At 36.1% G+C, this 18,615-nt stretch overlaps 1 protein-coding gene across 12 annotated transcripts in view; it reads left to right on the top strand.

Moving 5' to 3' along the window:
- Positions 1–18,615, top strand: part of FUBP1 (far upstream element binding protein 1) — a 38,605-nt gene that overhangs the window by 17,685 nt on the left and 2,305 nt on the right. For 4 of the 12 annotated variants that reach the window (XM_064282141.1, XM_064282140.1, XM_064282145.1 and 1 more), the window contains 13 exons: positions 581–743; positions 844–942; positions 1,071–1,172; positions 1,432–1,534; positions 1,657–1,757; positions 2,126–2,267; positions 2,858–3,018; positions 6,010–6,161; positions 6,252–6,331; positions 10,385–10,513; positions 11,797–11,871; positions 16,941–17,000; positions 17,081–17,226. In XM_064282141.1, the coding sequence (XP_064138211.1) occupies positions 581–743; positions 844–942; positions 1,071–1,172; positions 1,432–1,534; positions 1,657–1,757; positions 2,126–2,267; positions 2,858–3,018; positions 6,010–6,161; positions 6,252–6,331; positions 10,385–10,513; positions 11,797–11,871; positions 16,941–17,000; positions 17,081–17,226 (1,513 nt within the window). Of the gene's footprint in view, positions 1–580; positions 744–843; positions 943–1,070; positions 1,173–1,431; positions 1,535–1,656; positions 1,758–2,125; positions 2,268–2,857; positions 3,019–6,009; positions 6,162–6,251; positions 6,332–10,384; positions 10,514–11,796; positions 11,872–16,940; positions 17,001–17,080; positions 17,233–17,469; positions 17,728–18,615 lie in introns of those variants that run through there. The other 8 variants (XM_064282144.1, XM_064282142.1, XM_064282147.1 and 5 more) reach the window with 5 other exon arrangements.

The raw sequence follows: 18,615 nt of genomic DNA, 5'->3' as shown, positions 1-18,615 counted from the left end.
TGTGTAAAATCACCTCCCTTCACACAGATTCTGTCTACCTTACCCTGCTGTGGTTTTTCTTTATAGCACTTTCTAAATGACGTTTTATTTGATATGTTATTTTTACTTAATGAAGTTATATGCCATTCTAGCAGGAACTCTAGTCTGTTTTGTTGTAACCCCATTACCTAGAAGAGTGCCTGACATATGGTTGGCATTTCTTGAATGTTTGTTGAATGAATAAATGAGTTAACACATGGCTGAGCAAAGTGGTGCGATTTAAAAATGTAAATCGTCTTCTTAGATGAATCAGCTTAGTTGTGAGATAACTTTAGAAGTAGAGTGTTACTACTTAGGAAATTTAGACTGTTCTCCAAAATGTTAAGAATTGTGTATTTAGAAAATTTATTGCATAATTTCAGAAGTTTTGAACCTTGATGACATTTTCTTTTTAATAACAACATTGTTAAAGTTTAACTTTAAGCCACTTAATCCTGAGTTGTGTTGGGAGGGGTTCCTGAATGTATTGTTTTATATTTCCTCTTTGGATAAGCTTTCTGGTATGTTGTAACTCACTACTTGAATATTAATTTGTTAACAGATCAGCAAAACGGTTATTGGACCAAATTGTTGAAAAAGGAAGACCAGCTCCTGGCTTCCATCATGGTGATGGACCAGGAAATGCAGTTCAAGAAATCATGATTCCAGCCAGCAAGGCAGGATTAGTTATTGGGAAGGGAGGAGAAACTATTAAACAACTTCAGGTATTATGCGTGTATAATAAGTGCTTTTAGTCTGCTTCGATGCCAGTTTTCCCCCAACCTCTCATTTGCTGATGTATATGGTTTCTACAATTGTTAACAGGAACGGGCTGGAGTTAAAATGGTTATGATTCAAGATGGACCTCAGAACACTGGTGCTGATAAACCTCTTAGGATTACAGGAGACCCATACAAAGTTCAAGTAAACTTAACTTTATATTTATAAAAAGGGGGTTGGGATTGGCTGGCAAAATGGGCAAACCATGCATGAATAATTAAAATGTTTTGAGACATGCTTTCTAAATTTGCTAACTTTTTTTTTTACTTCAGCAAGCCAAGGAAATGGTATTAGAGTTAATTCGTGATCAAGGTGGTTTCAGAGAAGTTCGAAATGAGTATGGGTCAAGAATAGGAGGAAATGAAGGGATAGATGTAAGTAAAAATATCTATTATAAAAATAGTTGCATGCTAATCCATAAATAGTGTCCATCTGTTTTGTGTTAGATAGCCATTTAACATTTTATCCATTTTCCCACTTTCTACCATAGAATACAGAAGTATATATTTTCTATCTTATTGCTCTATTTGGTAGAAACCTAACATCAAAATAAATTTACTTCAGTTGATTTGATGCAGATTAATTTTCAGGAAGTATGTGGCTGTCTTAATACTTAACTCTTCTTTGTATAAGGTCCCCATTCCAAGATTTGCTGTTGGCATTGTAATAGGAAGAAATGGAGAGATGATTAAAAAAATACAAAATGATGCCGGTGTTCGAATTCAGTTTAAACCAGGCGAGTACATTACTTAATCTAAGTGTTGGTGGCAATAACAATTTGTTTTGGGGGGGTTTTTTACCTTTGATAGCCACACATTTAATGTTTAATTAATGAATTTTTGCTTGCCTGTTTTGAAGATGATGGAACAACACCGGATAGAATAGCACAAATAACAGGACCTCCAGACCGATGTCAGCATGCTGCAGAAATTATTACAGACCTCCTTCGAAGTGTTCAGGTTTGATAGAACATTTTCATGGTTTTATTTCCATTTGTAAAGTTTTCATCAAATCTGAAAGTCCTCCCTTATATTTTTATATTATCCTGCTTGATGATGCTTTATTAATTGCTAGAAGGTTTAAATTGCTTTGAGGTAGGTATCTTGGAGCAGGAAGAGGTCTACATAAGTGCCTTGCTATACTCACCCCAGTATAAGAAGAATGAATGCTTGTTACTATTTGTTAACTATTTGGGCCAAGTTATCTCTGAACTTCTGTAAATTTCAAGTTCAAGTATATGAGAGTTGGAAAAGCAGATATGTAATAATTTCAACATGGAAAGTGCTTATTTTTATGCTGACTTTGTTCTTGTCCTTCCCCTCCTTAGGCTGGTAATCCTGGTGGACCTGGACCTGGTGGTCGAGGGAGAGGTCGAGGTCAGGGCAACTGGAATATGGGACCACCTGGTGGGCTACAGGAATTTAATTTCATTGTACCAACTGGGAAGACTGGATTGATAATAGGAAAAGGCAAGTATTTTAAACTTGGTGTTTTAATGTATGGTGAAAATTTTAGCACGTTATCCAATTTTTCTGTTTTGTTGCTTTTGTAAACAAGTGGCAATGGTTTTTCTTAAGCAGAATTTTAGTAGAAAACTATTTAGAAACTAAAACGTAAAAGAACATTTTCAAATAATCAAATTAAAAAAATGTGGAATTTGGATCACATAGAGTATTGGGACCAAGAGTTTTAAGTGTTAGTGTAAGAACCATTTTGACCTAAAAAGTAGTTTTTGTTTTTGGTGTTTTTTCCTTGCTTTCATGTTTTTAAATTTTTGAACCTTTATATTTGCTTCTATTTTGCTTGTAAAAACATTTATTTGAACCAAATATTTCGGTAAGTTGTCAATTTTAAAGCTGGGATTTCAAGAGAAGCATGAAGTACTTCATATAATTTGTTTTGAAGTGTAGAATAAATGGATAATCTTAACAGAATTTTGTCAGATAGGATACTGACCAAAACTTTTTTTATAAGCCCATTTAATTGTGACCGTTTTCTTTTGAGTGGCTTCTCTTGTATCTTTTGAATCTTTAGAGAAATTACTGTCTTTTGATTTTAGGAGGTGAAACTATAAAAAGCATAAGCCAACAATCTGGTGCAAGAATAGAACTTCAGAGAAATCCTCCACCAAATGCAGATCCTAATATGAAGTTATTTACAATTCGTGGCACTCCACAGCAAATAGACTATGCTCGACAGCTCATAGAAGAAAAGATTGGTGTGAGTATGCTTTTAACTCCTGATTTATAGCGTAGACACTGTTGGTTAAATAAGATATGAATTCACATCCACCTGTCAGTGCTACAGAGAACGTACAGTTTTTAGTCTGAAATTAAAGGTTTTATGACGTAACATATACCAAAAAGAGGAGAGGGTTCCAACAATAGAAAATCTAATATGCAGTTACAGGTGTTCAGAGCTTTACTTTTGGTTTATAGTAAGGAGGCTTTCAGTGTGGGTAGACAAGAGAGTGGCATTGCCTGCAAACAGGACATCAGGGTTGGTGAGGGGTGTAGAAGGAAATAGTTAAAGAGAATTTAATATTTATTAAAGGCTTACTATACCTGACCCTGGTGACATAGTGGTTAAGTGCTATGGCTGCTAACCAAGACGCTGGCAGTTCGAATCTGCCAGGCGCTCCTTGGAAATTCTATGGGACAGTTCAGCTCTGTCTTATAGGGTACTGTGAGTCAGAATTGACTCAACGGCAGTGGGTGTTGGGTTATACCTGACCCTGGTGCAGCAAAGATGAATCAGATGCATCCTCCACTCTAGAATAGAAGTTTGCAAATCCTGGTTCTTGGGCTGGCTCAAAATCTTCTGGTTTTAAAATGCAGATTACTTGAGTGCCTCCCACCCCTACACACACCCCTCTGCTGCATGTAACACAACATACTGCAGACAGTTCTGATTTAGGATCTCTGGCTGGGGCCCAGCATCTAATTTCAGAAAGCTGTTCCAGGTGATTCTGATACACAGCCAAACTTGGAAATTTTTCCTCTGGAGAGGTTTCCTGATGGTATTGCAAAAATGTATGAAGAGTCTTGACCATGCTTTTTCGTAAATGAGTCAAATAGTGCTTTATTGAGTTCAGTCCTTTTACTGTAAAGAGTTAACAAAGTATGAGGGATCATCTTAAAATTATTAATAGTACCATGTTTTTTACAAATAACATGGCCACACATACAGCCTGTAGTGCACCTAGGGAAATAACGTGCAGGAGGGTTTTGCGCAGATGGCCAAAACTGTATAATGTGCACATTGTTTGCGTAAAAATCAGTAGATAGGATTTTTTTAGGGAAATTCTTGGTGCTCCCTGTGCTGTGAATGGGGTGCAGAATACCTTTGTGTACAAAAAACACTTTTAAAAATGTACACAAACATTCTAATTTCTGTGATGTGAACAATAAGTATAGTTGTTCACAAAATGAAGAAAATGTAGATTCAGTAATGGCAGAGGTTGATGTCAAAGCAGAAAAATAAATGGCACATCTTGGTTTTGGATACTATTAGCCTGACGTAACATGCATGGATCAGGATTTATGTTGGATTAGTGGGGAAGTAAAATAGGTTGTTTAGTGGTTAAGAGCATGACTCTGGAGTCTGACTGCGTGGGTTAACTCCTGTCAACTCTTTCCTGGTTGTATGACCTTGAGGAAGTTACTAGGTTTTTCTGTGCCTTAGTTTCCTCCTCTGTAAAATTAGAATAATGGTACCTACCTTACTGAGTTGTAGTTTTGGGGAATAAATGAGTGAACGTGTGTGTACACGTGCATGTTATCACTTCAAAAAGCGCCTGGCACATATAACCCTATAAAATGTTGCTACTTTTTCAGTAGTATTGTTTTGATTGGGAAAGGATGTATCATGGATAATGGAAAAGATAATGCCAGCAATTGGAGAGTTAAAGAAATATGTTAATAAGAGGGAGTTTTAAAGTCATGACGTTTAGTCTTTTTATTTTGTAGTGAGAAAATTGACAAGCAACTGTGGTTTAAACATTTTAAGCTTCTAATTTATAGCGTAGACACTGTTGGTTAAATAAGATATGAGTTCACATCCACCTGTTAGTGCTGCAGAGAAGGTACAGTTTCTAGTCTGAAATTAAAGGTTTTATGAAGTAATATATACCAAAAAGAGGAGGGGGTTCCAACAATAAAAAAGAATTGCATGAAGTTTGTTTCAGGACATTTAATTTGATGGTCTTTGCAAGTTGGATTATCAAAAGAGACATCAGCTCAGCATTATTAATTACGATGTCACATGATAAGGGCATGAAACCTCCTTATTTATTGAATGCATTATAGAGGTAATTTTGATGCTATTTAGAAAGTTATGAGAGATGAAAGGCAAAGGAGAAAAATGATTTTAAATTCTTGGTCTAAATGGGGTTCCAGTGACAGAAGCAGAAAAGGTTGCAAAGAGAACCATTAGCTTGTTTGTGAAAGAGTTTAATTACAGGTAAAGTGTTCAGTACAGACAGTTGCTAGGTTACAAATGAGATCACTTCCTAAGTGTATCTTTTAGTAGAATTTGTAGGTAAATTAGAAGAGGTGCGTACAGTTCTTATTTAGCCTTACTTTAGTGCAAGAAAAGCCTTGACGCCTTTTCAGTGATTTAAAAGCTGCACATGCTGCAAGCGAAGGTGATTGTGCTGAAGAATTTGTCACGAGTAGGGGTTGATTCAGTTGTTTCAAAGTGAGGGTAAATTCACATAACATCAAAGGGCAAGTATGAGTTGTCCTTAAATCCGACGTTTGTAACCTGGGGACTTATTGTAGTTAGTTTGCAATATAGGACCTAAGCGATTTGGGGAGTGTATTATCGAGACGGTTATTTCATTGATGTTAGGATAGTATAGATGCAGACAAAGAGTTGCTGATACAGACTTGGTATTTGATGAAGCTGGTGATGAAGTAATAAAAATAAGAATTATAAAAGGAAAGGCAAATAGTGTTTTAATAGAATAGAGCCAAAGGCAACATTTCGTTTTTTGTTAATGCTGTTGATTTTAACGAATTTTACATGTTTTATTAATAATGGCAGAGTTAAGATTGCTTTGTAATAAGAGTGAGGAAAGAAAGGTAAACCTAAAACTTAATTGCTTGTAACTGTATAAGAGGATAGAAATGGAAGATTATTTGGCCATTGGGTTGTTTAATCATTACACTATTTTTCTGATTTTTTGTATGTTTTCCTTCCTTTTTGCAGGGCCCAGTAAATCCTTTAGGGCCGCCTGTACCCCATGGGCCACATGGTGTCCCAGGCCCCCATGGACCTCCTGGGCCTCCAGGGCCTGGAACACCAATGGGGCCGTACAATCCTGCACCTTATAACCCGGGACCACCTGGCCCTGCTCCTCAGTAAGTATTTGGTTTTGTTCTGGGCTTTTCTCCCAAAGATTCTAACTTTTGGTATATTGGTATATTTTCATATTCCTTTTATGTTTTCAGTGGTCCTCCAGCCCCATATGCTCCCCAGGGGTGGGGAAATGCCTATCCACACTGGCAGCAACAGGCTCCTCCTGATCCAGGTAAATGATGCACTTCATTCACGGATAATATGTATTGTTACATTCTCAGATTTTCGAGTGTTGATTCTACATTGTGTGTATTGTCTGCGCTTATCACTCTTTCTGCCAAGAGTTAGGTACTGGTGAATAAGACTGACATTAAATATGGTTTCTGCTTTCGTGGAAGTTTTTTCTGTCTGCATTTGGCTTTTTCATATTGGTTCAGCAGAGTGCGTAAAGCCAAAACCTACAGGAAGAAATACAGTTTTTTAAGTTTTTGGTACTAATAAAATGTGCAGTTTGTTAATTGTGACATAATCCTTGACAGAATGGTTAGTGCATTTATAAAATTACGTGAGATTCTAATGGAGTGTTAAATTCTTGGGTATTAAAGTTTCAAATTCTCAAATAAGATACAGCAATCTGTTCTAGTATTTCCTGCTAAGGCAGTGTCACATATTAGCAAAAATAGGCCTATATTCTAACATGCCTGTGTGTAGTAAGTGTTAGAATTCTAAAATACATTGTGTAAGGTATTCTGTTCACATCTGAATTTCATGTATACTATGAATCAGAATTGACTTCACGGCAGTGGGTTTGGTATTTGGCTTATTCTACTCTTGCATCTCCCTCTACCCGTAGTTTTCTTCCTATCTTGGTCACAGGGGCATTCATTGAAACCACTCTATTTATGATGCATTTTCTTTTTTCTTTTTGTTGTACTTTAGGTGAAGGTTACAGAACTAGATTGTCATTAAACAGTATACATATTGTTTTGTGGCATTGCTTACCAACCCTACGATATGTCGACACTCTCCCTTCCTCAGCCTTGGGTTCCCCATTACCAGCTTTCCTGTCTCCTCCTGCCTTCTAGTCTATAGTCTCGTTTTGTTTGATGGGCCTCTCTAATCTGGCTGAAGGGTGAACCTCAGGAGTGACTTCATTACTCAGCTAAAAGGCTGTCCGGGGGCCATACTCCTGGGATTTCTGCAGCCTGTCAGGCCAGTAAGTCTGATCTTTTTTTGTGAGTTACAATTTTCTACAGTTTTCTCCAGCTCTATCCGGGACCCTCTATTGTGATCCCTGTCAGAGCAGTCAGTGGTGGTAGTCGGGTACCATCTAGTTTTGCTGGACTCGGTCTGATTGAGGCTGTGGTAGTTGTGGTCTGTTAGTCCTTTGGGCTACTCTTTCCCTTGTGTCTTTGGTTTTTCTTCATTCTCCCTTGGTCCAGATGGGGTGAGACCAGTGGAGTATCTTAGATGGCTCCTCACAAGCTTTTAAGACCCCAGATGCTACTCAGTAAAGTGGGATGTAGAACATTTTCTTTATAAAAAACTATGTTATGCCATTTGAGCTAGATGTTCCCTGAGACCATGGTCCTCACAGCCCTCAGCCCAATAATTTTGTCCCTCAGGGAGTTTGGATATGTCTCTGGAGCTTCCATGACCTTGTTTTAGAGATCCAGTTTCATTTTTATTTCACCTACTACCTAACTGGAAGGCAGTGGTGGTTCAGTGGTAGAATTCACACCTTCCATCTGGGAGACCTGGATTCAGCTCCCAGCCAATGCACCTCAAGCACAGCCGCCACTTGTCAGTGGAGGCTTGCCGTGATGCTGAACAGGTTTCATCAGAGATTCCAGACTAAGACAGGCCTGGTGATCTGCTTCTGAAATCAGCCAGTGAAAACCCTGTGGTGCACAATGGTCTGATTCTGTTGTGTGTGGGGTTTCCATGAATTGGGGGCCGACTTGACCAACAGCAGCAACTGTTACTTCCTACCTTTTAGGTTTCTCACTGAAGTAGTTTCAGAGAAGGTACACAGTTCAGTATAATCCAGTGGATTCCTTTTGACACATAGTAAACTTTTCTCCCCCAAAAAACATACACTCACAAACCACAGTAATTGATTTAAATGAATTGTTTTACTGAATTTGATTTAATTTCGTAGGAAGTGTGCCCTTTGGAATGTTACGACACAATATGACAGCCACCAGACAAGTCTCACTTCCACTCATTCAACAAACACCTTGAGCTGTGCTAGGAGCTGAGTATGCAAAAATGGGTTTACAGTTATAGCAGAAGAGTACACTCCTCGTGTTAGTAATAAGGACTCACAGGGAACTAAAAAAAAGAATGGCCAAACATGACTTAGTATATGTAATAGTCTAAAAGTTAGTTTTTAAAGAACTTTTCTTTCACTCTTTTTAATAAGGTAATTGGGATGGGGAGATGAGACAGAGGAATGAGGTTTAAGCAAAGTAAAGAGGAGGAATTATATTGGGTAATTGTATCTTCCAGGATTGTACCTGTGAGCACTATTTGGGTAGGTGGCATGATGGAAAAAAATGATGAGAATAAGGAATTGTCTCTCTATCATAATCTCAGTATCCCCCATGGAGTACTAGTACTAGTATTCACCACTGTAAGAATTAGTTAATGAATATGGCTTCTACCATTGCCTTTGGGAGAGAAGCAATTCATTTAACTAAAAGGTATCAGCTAGTTGGCCCTGCCCAGATTTATGATAGAATTACCAAGTCTCTTGCTTAGAGTCAGATATTGCTTTGTTGTCGATGTTCTCTGGACTGAAAATCTGTTCCTGTGAAAAAAATTAATGGGCTCTTAGATTTGGAGACAATATTTTTATTCAAACCCCAGATTTTCTATCACTAGTATTTGTGTAACCTAGGGAAATCACTTAATCTCAGAGCCTAGACTTCTAGAGGCACACAAACCTGGAGGAGTCCTAGTTCTACAACTTCCTAATTAGGGGATGTCAAGCAAGTTTTTAACCCCTTCAAGCCCATGTATGTAACTATTGTATGGTTTTCATACATCAGTAATAAAAGTATTGCTTCCTAAAGTGTTTTTATCTCAATTTCTCTAGGCAGATATAATGTTAAATGAAATATTTATATTTATTAGTACATAGATCATGACACTATTGAGACATGTAAATATCCAACACTGATCAGTTGAGAAAGGTCTAGAGGGCAACCTAACACCTTGTTATGATTTTTTTCCCCCTAGAAATCCTTTTTTTCTTAAACTTCACTAACATTTATTAAGCAGCTGAGACTCACTCTCATTTGGAATGAAGACTACACAGATCACACATAGATACAGGCTCTGGATAAGGAAATTACATTCTCTGGGCACACAAACTGATAAAAATCTAACTATAGTACCAAATGATATTCCTAGTATAAATGGCAGAATCATCAAGAAGATTTCTGATTTCTGACAGTTCTTACAGTTTTCACACATCAGTTGATTCGTAAGGATGTGCGAGAGGTAGCCAAGTTCATAGGAAGTATAATGTGCCCAAAGGCCCAGACGAGAGAGCATGGTGACTTCTGAAAAGTGTTATCTATCTATTGTAGCCAGAGCTTAAGAGTGTTGGAGAAATAGCGTCAAAAGGACACATGAGGCTAGAATGGAAAGGATAAGCCAGGGGATCCAGGTCCATGTGGTACTGAATGATATGCTGTGCTTAAAAGCTTTGACCATCCTGTAGACTCTTACAGCATAAAGGAAGAATTTCAATTAAGGCAGTGACTTCAAGTTTATGTTTAGGACACTCACTGTCATGAAACGTAGCTAATCTCTTAATTCTTTTCCAAGATTTACATGTTATCTCTGCATTGAAAACAAGACAGAACAAAGTTCATAATTCTAGAATGATTGTTTTTCTCGTACTGGTTGACCCCTAGAAGTCTTTTCCTTTAGTCTTCTGCTACAGAACTTTTGTACTTACAGTAGAGCCAGTTTAGAAACAAAGGGGGTACAGAATGGTTTGAGACAAAGCATTATATTTGGAGCCAAAAGATTTTTGTTCAAGTCCCAGCTCTGTGCTCACTAGTTGTGTAACCTAGGGAAGTCACTTAATCTGAGCCTAGGTTTTTTGTAATAAAAGGTAATGGTGATAATGAAAATCATAAAAGAATTGCAAAAGTTTTTATTCATTCTTTTTTATATACAGTTCATTTTTTATTCTAAATAAATCGCCAGAGAGCTGGTTTTTTGTGATTATGGTCTTCAGATGCAAACCTTTAACTTGTGTTTGTTCTAGCTAAGGCAGGAACAGATCCAAATTCAGCAGCCTGGGCTGCTTATTACGCTCACTATTATCAGCAACAAGCACAGCCACCACCTGCAGCTCCTACGGGTGCACCAACCACAACCCAAACTAATGGACAAGGTAAGTGTGGTAATGAAAGAACACATTGTGTTTGGAATTATATATGAAGTGCATTACTGCATGATACCCAAAATTTCTAACATAACTTTAGTAAGCACAATTTTCTTTTGTAAAGTTACTTTGAAATAATTTCAAACTTTCATAAAAGTTGTAAGAACAGTAAAAAAAAAAGAACAGTACCCAGTAGTTAATGTTTTATCCCCGTTTGCTCCATCATCCTCCTTATCGTATCCAGTATCATTAGTCCTAATGATAATTGTAAAGAATACAGGCCTTTCATTCTATAGCTTGACTGTCAACCTAGACCCCTTCAATTTTTTCTCATGACCAAATGCATATGCTTACTGGGCAGGATTACCTTAGAAATAATTCTGTTCTCTTAACACTTCAGAGGTCATATGATATTGGGGACCTCTTCTACCCTAGAGTTGGCAACCTTGATCACTTGTCATGTTGGTGTCTGCCAGGCTTCTGTACCATAAAATTATTTTTCTCTCTGAAATTGATTAGTATTTTCTAGGGAATCTCAATACTGAGATGATGCCACTATCTTATCAGTCTTAGCCTTATTGATAACTTCTACCTGATTCAGCCACAACTGATGGTAATTTTCTGTTTCCGTCATTTATTTTACTTTTTATTTGGCATTTTACATTAAGGAAGAGCTTTCCTTTTCTTCCTCATTTGTTTGTTTATATCAGCATGGGTTCCTTTTTTATTTGAGAGGTTGTATTTTCAAATTATTTTTATTGTTTATTATTTTATTGATCAAATTTTGCTAGATTAGTCCATTCAGGTATATCTTCAGAGTAGCTTCTGTATCCTTTTGACATGTCGCATCATTCTTTAACTACTCCCTTACTTTCTGTTAAAATATTCTAGGCTTTTTTTGTACATTCTGGGCTCCAACCCTAGAATCAGCCATTTTTCCAGAGAGCCCAGATTTCGTTTAGTAATATTTAGAATACTTAATTTAGAAACAAAACTCATGGTGCTCAGTATGCTCATTGTTACTGACATATAATTGCTACTAGCTGTGTTTAGTGGACAGAGCTAGGAAATATATGTACTTAAGTGCATACATATATATATATATATGTATATATATATATATATGTATAATACACAAACAGCTATAACTAGTTCTATATCTGAGTGTGTGTGTGTGTATACTAAAACCATATGTTCATATCGGTATCTGTAATTTCGTTCCTACACTTGGGAAAGGGCCAAATTGCCTTTAAAATTTTTTAATTTTTTTTCCACCCCCCCTCTTGGACAAGGAGATCAGCAGAATCCAGCTCCAGCTGGACAGGTTGATTATACCAAGGCTTGGGAAGAATACTACAAGAAAATGGGTATGTTATGCATTTGTTTCCTTGTACACCTAATTAAATTGAAATATTTAGTAAATACCCACATTACAAGGTTGAAGATTTTTATAAAAACATGTTTGTACCATGTTTTCATTACCTTGGGCTTTTTTAATCCATTTATTTTAAAAATCTTGAGGTGGAAGTAATTGAGCAAGAATGCATTCTAAAATCACTGGACTTTCAGACATACCAAGGTCACTCTGTCTGTAACTGCATTTGTCAACCAGTTATTAATTGAACCTAGAAAGTGTCTCACTGGCACACATGGCATTCGAATATTACCTACACTTTTGTCAAAGACAGTTAATACATTAGACTAAATGACATAAGGTTAAATTCTAGAATGCCAAGCAAAAGTTAGTGGTGTGTAATAGCATTATTTTTATTGCAAAATAAGCAGGTAAGAAGTGACTTAGAGTGACAGAAAGTAAATGGCTAGATAATATTTGCATATCTGAGAAAAGAAAAATAAGTCACTTGGGAAAGCCATTTTAGTTCAGTAACTATAAAGCATATACTACATGTTAAGCATGGTGATAGGTGCTAAGAATGCAGTTAATTGTGCACATGTCAGCTATGAGCCCTGCCCTACTGGTTGGTTATTATATTTTAATGGAGGGTACAGTTGTTAAATGATTTGTAAATACATTATTTAAAAGTGCTGTGAGGGAAAAAAAACTGTGTCTTCACTGATGTTTCACATGTAGAGATGAGAAAAGGAAGGTTACACAACTACAAAGTGGTAGAATCAGGATTTGAACTTTAAAAGGGTCTGAGTCCCCAACCTGTCTCCCAAATTTGCCTTTTTAGGGACCTTTTGCAACCTGATATACTTCCAGACAAATATTTTTTAGATGCTTCCGGCTCATAGCGACTCTATAGGACAGAGTAGAACTTAGCCACTTGAAAATTTTTAACACAGAGAACACTAGCTTCAAGTTACCACATTTACGCCACAGCCAGTTGTGACAAATGGAGTTTAAACAGATAACCTTGCCCATCCTTCATAACCATAGAAAGTATCTGTAGGTGGTAGAATTTTATCATAAGATACAGTCTACTTGTGGCTCTCAGTATAAATTTTAGTATGATTTCTTTGCAAAGAATTTTACTTTCCACAGAAAATTTTTCAGGAGGAGATGATTTCATTCAGATTCTTTCTTGTGTAAAAGTACATACACATGGTGAAAAAAGTGTTCCACACAGCTGATATTCTTTTTAAAGAAAATGTTTTTTTCCTGGTAGAATGGCTTTCCAGGAAAGTCGTGCTGAATGTTATTCGTGAGTCTGTAACATTCATGTTTTTTGTGGCCCGGTTTATCTCAGGCAAGTCTACAATAGCTAAATTCTGTGAAAATAAACTTCTTTTTTTAACTTCAACCTCAAAGTAGTATACTTTAATTAGGATGAGCATGTGTTTGTAGTCCAAACAATACACTTTTGAGAATGAATGAAGATGCTTTTGATAACTATGCTGTGACATCTTAATGGTCAGGACCTCTGGTCACCTTAACTGTAATGAAATAATATCACTAGTTTAAAGAGTTGAGCATGAAGCCATTAGCCCCAAGTTGTATTTTCACAAAGGGTAATATGCCAGAGATGTTTCCTGCATTCTTATTAAAAATGGGTAAGAACAAAGGCCTGTTAATGGACTTAGGTAATTACTGAGGGACAAGTTTGAATTATGTGCTTTATTTTTTCTTATTTCTTTGCACTGTGGCCGTTAATAAATTTACTGTCTATTTAGCCTTTTTAAATATTACTTGTCCAGAAGGAGTGGGCCCGTTGAATGTAATCTGCAAAATCTTAAACTTTCTATTTACAGTTTAAGGGTACACAGTTGACCTTGCCTTTCTTTAATTTTTCATTTTCTGCTATTCGCTGCTGATTACTCTCTAAAATTTTTATTTTTTTAATAATATGCTGGCTGTTAAATCCTCTGTGAGGAAAGGTGATATAAAAATAACTCTTAAATAATCCTTGTTTGACTGAAGATCCTCCTTTCCCATCCCAAGTCACCTTTTCTGTTGTGTTTTTCTATAGTACTTTAATGATCAAGTGTTAATTTTATGAGTAAAGTGGGACAGTTGGAGGATTCCTTTTCATATGTAAATCTGAAAAGGAACTGTCAGGTAATTTAGTCCCTGGATGGTACAAACTGTTAATGGGCTCATCTGCTAACCAAAAGGTAGCAGGTTTGAGTGTGCTCAGAGGGACCTCAGAAGAAAGGCCTGGCAGTCTGCTTCCCCAAAAATCAACCATTGAAAACCCTGTAGAACACAGTTCTCTGACACACATGGGGTTACCATGAGTTGGGTTGAATTGACAGTAACTGTTTGTTTAATCTTGTCAAATCTTTAATAAGTGCTTTTCATGCTATTATAGCTATGAGAGGGTCAACTTATTTTTTTCCAGGAAAATTTCATTTGTAAAAGATTGGTTCCTTAACTGCTCTAATTTCTTTTAGGTACATAACTTGTCCTCAAGATCTTTTTAAGATAACTACAAATAAGGGAACTTAAAGCATAAAGCTGAGATAGTTCAGTCAGAGTAGAATTGCCCCATAGAGTTTCCAAGGCTGTAATCTTTATGGAAGCAGACTGCCACGGCTTTTTCTTGGGATATATTGTAAATCTGTAAGTAAATATCGGTGCCCTGGTAGTGCAGTGGTTAAGAGCTAGGCTGTTAACCAAAAGGTCAGCAGTTCACATCCATAAGCCATTCCGTGGAAACCTTTCTGTGAGGTAGCTCTGCTCTATGTGTAGGGTCTGGTTTTGTTTTTTAAATATGTAAATATTAGGTAATGTTCTGCTAAAATGTAAACTATTTGACATTGAAACTTTGTGAACTGAGGAGAGGAAGAAGGGGGAAAAGTTGAAAACATGCCTGAAAAGGGTAGGGTACAAAAGCCAGAAGAAAGTCAAGTAGTAGATGAGATGATGAGATAGGAAGGGTTCTTTCTCTAATTTCAGCTGGGCAGAATGGATCATGATTGGAAGAATGGAATGAATTTTTCTTTGAGTGTCGTCAAGATTGGAATATCAAATGTTTGCAACTTACCTACCAAGTGTTTGATTTTATTAGAATTTCACCCATTTACTTTAAGGTTTGCATAGGGATATTTGGGTTTGGGGTCGTTTTTCAGGAAATATTTGAATCTGGTGAATTAATGTGTCTTGCTGTTCCTACCACCTTACAGTGTTATTTTGCCTCTAAAGTGAAGTGCCCCTTAAAGTGAGGTTAGTTCCTTTTTTAAATCTGAAGTGAAAATTGTTACTACCTTCACCAGGTTTGGCCTCAAGTCAGCAGGTTTTCATTTGTACAGTTTTGCTAAGAGATGCTGTATGGTTTTATTGCTGTTTAGCACTTCTTTAAATACTTAAACCTGTTCAATATTCACGTAAATTGTATCATATCTCCTCATAAGATTGAAATGTTAAACTCACTTCCTCTTTGAAAAGTTATGGAAAACAAAAATAATGAGAATTTTTCTATAGTATATGGGCTTTCTCTGTGCTGTTACCTAAAGAAGAGAGGTGTTTTCATATATTTTTAAAATTAATAGTCATAAATCTTAAGTTGACCAGTTACGTGATGGTAATAGACTACTTTCTGAAACTGTAGAAGTTGCTTTGTTGGCAACATCTGACAAACATACAAAACAGCTTCCTATATGTCTGCTTTCGTATTTTTTGTCTACCTATAATAATTATTTCATAGAGCTGTGTCAATTGCAAACTAAACAAGATGCTGCTGAAATTATGAAGCTCAACAGGAAAACACATACTCTCTTTTCTCCCTGAACAGGAAAACATACTCTCTTTTTCTCTCCAGTATGTTTTTGAAAATTTTTGTACCTTCAAAAAATTGGAAAAAAGAATAGTGAACCCCCATATTTATGCCTTCTGCCCAGATTGACCATAATGTCATCAGTACACAGTGCATATTTAAATTTTCTTGGTTGCCACAAAAAATGTCTTCTGTAGCTATTTGGTGTATATTGTTTTGTTTTAATTTAGAACTTAATTCATGTTCATGAATTGCATATGGTTGGTGTATCTCTTTGGAAACCCTGGTGGCGTAGTGGTTAAGTGCCAAGGCTGCTAACAGAGAGGTCGGCAGTTTGAATCCGCCAGGCACTCCTTGGAAACTCTATCAGGCAGTTGTACTCTGTCCTATAGGGTTGCTATGAGTCGGAATCGACTTGATGGCAGTGGGTTTGGTTTGGTTGTTTTGGTTGTGCCTCTTCAGTCTCTTACTTCAGAAAAGTCTTCCTGCCTAGAAAAAGGCCTGCTCGTGAAAGTTGTTAAGTTTTATGTGTTTCATTGATCTTGTTGCTTAGAACCTCTTCGTTAATTGTTCTTTATGTCTTTGTTAGGTTATTTTAATTAAAATAATGCTGTACTCAGTTTTTTATTAAAAGATATCTTGCCTGTTTCTATATACGTATAACTTATAGTTTACTGACTAATCAACGGGAAACAAAAATCTTGGTCAGATCTTCTTAAGCTTTTAAAATTTTTTGTTTGTTTCTCAGAAATGTTTCTTTTCCTATTTCTCCATTGAGGATTGATTTGTATTTTAAAACATGTAATAAAACAGATCCAACTGGGTAAGAGGCCAAAAGAATATAATGGGTTTGTCCCTCCTCCTTAACTGTCTGTTTTTCACCACCAGGGAACCATCTGAAGGTTTATAGACTACTTACTTGAAGCACTTTCCAAACACATTTAACACATTAACAGTTTGAGTTGAATCAAGATAATGCCTGAGTCTTTACCTTCCTTACTTAAAGCTATGTGGATTGTGTGGTTTTGTTTTATTTTTGTTAATAGTGATGCTCTAGAAATAAAAGTTATGATTGCTAAAAGACAAAAAGGAAGTGAAGAGCGTTCTGACTTTTTTTTTTTTAATTACAGGGTAGTTTTCTGATACTAATGACTATTTAAACTAAAACAGGAACATTCAGACCCTCTGTACTTTTGTCTTTGTAACCTGTACTTACGGTGGATATAATTTTGTATTAAAATTTAGGGGGTTTTTTTTAGGTCAACAAGGGCAGACACAAGATTATTCAAAGGCTTGGGAGGAATATTACAAGAAGCAAGGTATTGTTTTTATTAGAAATGAGATTCTTTTGGGCCATTAATTGTGGTTACAGCAACAAAGTTGTTCTGTTTTCTCGAAGGTCAAGCAGTTCCTGCTCCTACTGGGGCTCCACCAGGTGGTCAGCCAGATTATAGTGCAGCCTGGGCTGAGTACTATAGACAACAAGCAGCCTACTATGCCCAGACAAGTCCACAGGGAATGCCACAGCATCCTCCAGCACCTCAGGTATAATAAATTTGTTCATTTGTTGTTTTCTGCATGTTTGCTGTTTGTCTGTTTGGGAGTATGTTTGCCTTTTTTAATTTTTACCTGGCAAAGTATAACCATCCAAATGAAGTTACTCTGGTGTATTGTTTGGGGTTTTTTTTTGTTTGTTTGTTTATTTGTGTATTATTACACTTTCTGGCATCTGAGTGCTGAGTATTGCGACAATGCCTTTGATTTTAAAAATAAATTTTCTTCCCCCAGGGATTTGAAAATCATGCAAGAAGCCACCACCATTTATATTAACCAGTTTTTCTTTCTTAAAGGATTCACTCCTGAGTTAGCTCCATTTAAAGGATTTTCTTTAACTTTTTGTGTATTTCTTATGTATCTCTTCTGCACAGGGCCAATAATAAGAAGTGGACAATACAGTATTTGCTTCATTGTGTGGGGGAAAAAAACCTTTGTTAAATATATGGATGCAGACGACTTGATGAAGATCTTAATTTTGTTTTTGGTTTAAAAAATAGTGGTTTTTTTTGTTTTGTTTTGTTTTTTTGGTTTTTTTTTTTTTTTTTTGGAAAATGTACAAAATATCTATCACTACTGATAGGAGGTTAATATTTCTGTGTAGAAATGAAAATTGGTTTGTTTTTAGTATTTAGTGTAGATGTACACATTCCAGCAAATGTATTTGCAACTATTATGTGGTCGATGCTTTGTGATATAAATGTACTTTTTCAATGTATACTTTCACTTTTAAAATGCCTGTTTTGTGCTTTACAATAAATGATATGAAACCTCCTGTGTCGGTAAGTTGGATATGTGGGTAATTAAAGGATTCATAATTTCTTAGCAATGATAAATTAAGATACATATACACAAATATAAGCTTTCCCCATGAAGTACTAATTGAGTTTTTAAACACTGGCATGTTTTTTCCCCCTTGCAGTATAGTAGTAGATTGGAGTATCTTTTCCATTTATTGTATTTGGCTGTTTCGGCACAAGTAATCCTGGTATCTTCATTTTTGTTTTTTTTTTTTTCTTCTGTTTGATTAAGAACTGCATGTGTGTATGTACAAATGATCTTTTGGCATACTTCCATTGCATTAACAGTGAAATTTCCTTTTATACATGACCACTGTTTCAGACCTGTACTGCTGCTATAACAGTTAACCTTTCTATTCTTAATTTGATAATTACTTGATTTCCAAGACTGTTTTAGTATAACTAATTTTAAACAGTTTTCGGATAGTGAGTATGAAGTCTAATAAGAACAGTTTTTTTTTGTTTTTTTTTTTTTTTGGTGTAAAGCTATTCTTTCAATGTGTACAATGTTAGTGTGTTTCTTTCTAAATTTAGGGTAGAAAAGTGAATAGTATGCAAAAATATGGCTACATTGCATCTA

The sequence above is a fragment of the Loxodonta africana genome, chromosome 3, assembly GCF_030014295.1.
Source record: "Loxodonta africana isolate mLoxAfr1 chromosome 3, mLoxAfr1.hap2, whole genome shotgun sequence".
NCBI classification, from domain to species: domain Eukaryota; kingdom Metazoa; phylum Chordata; class Mammalia; order Proboscidea; family Elephantidae; genus Loxodonta; species Loxodonta africana.
The sequence above is the reverse complement of the archived record's forward strand: the minus strand, read 5'-3'. Positions and strand labels throughout refer to the sequence as shown.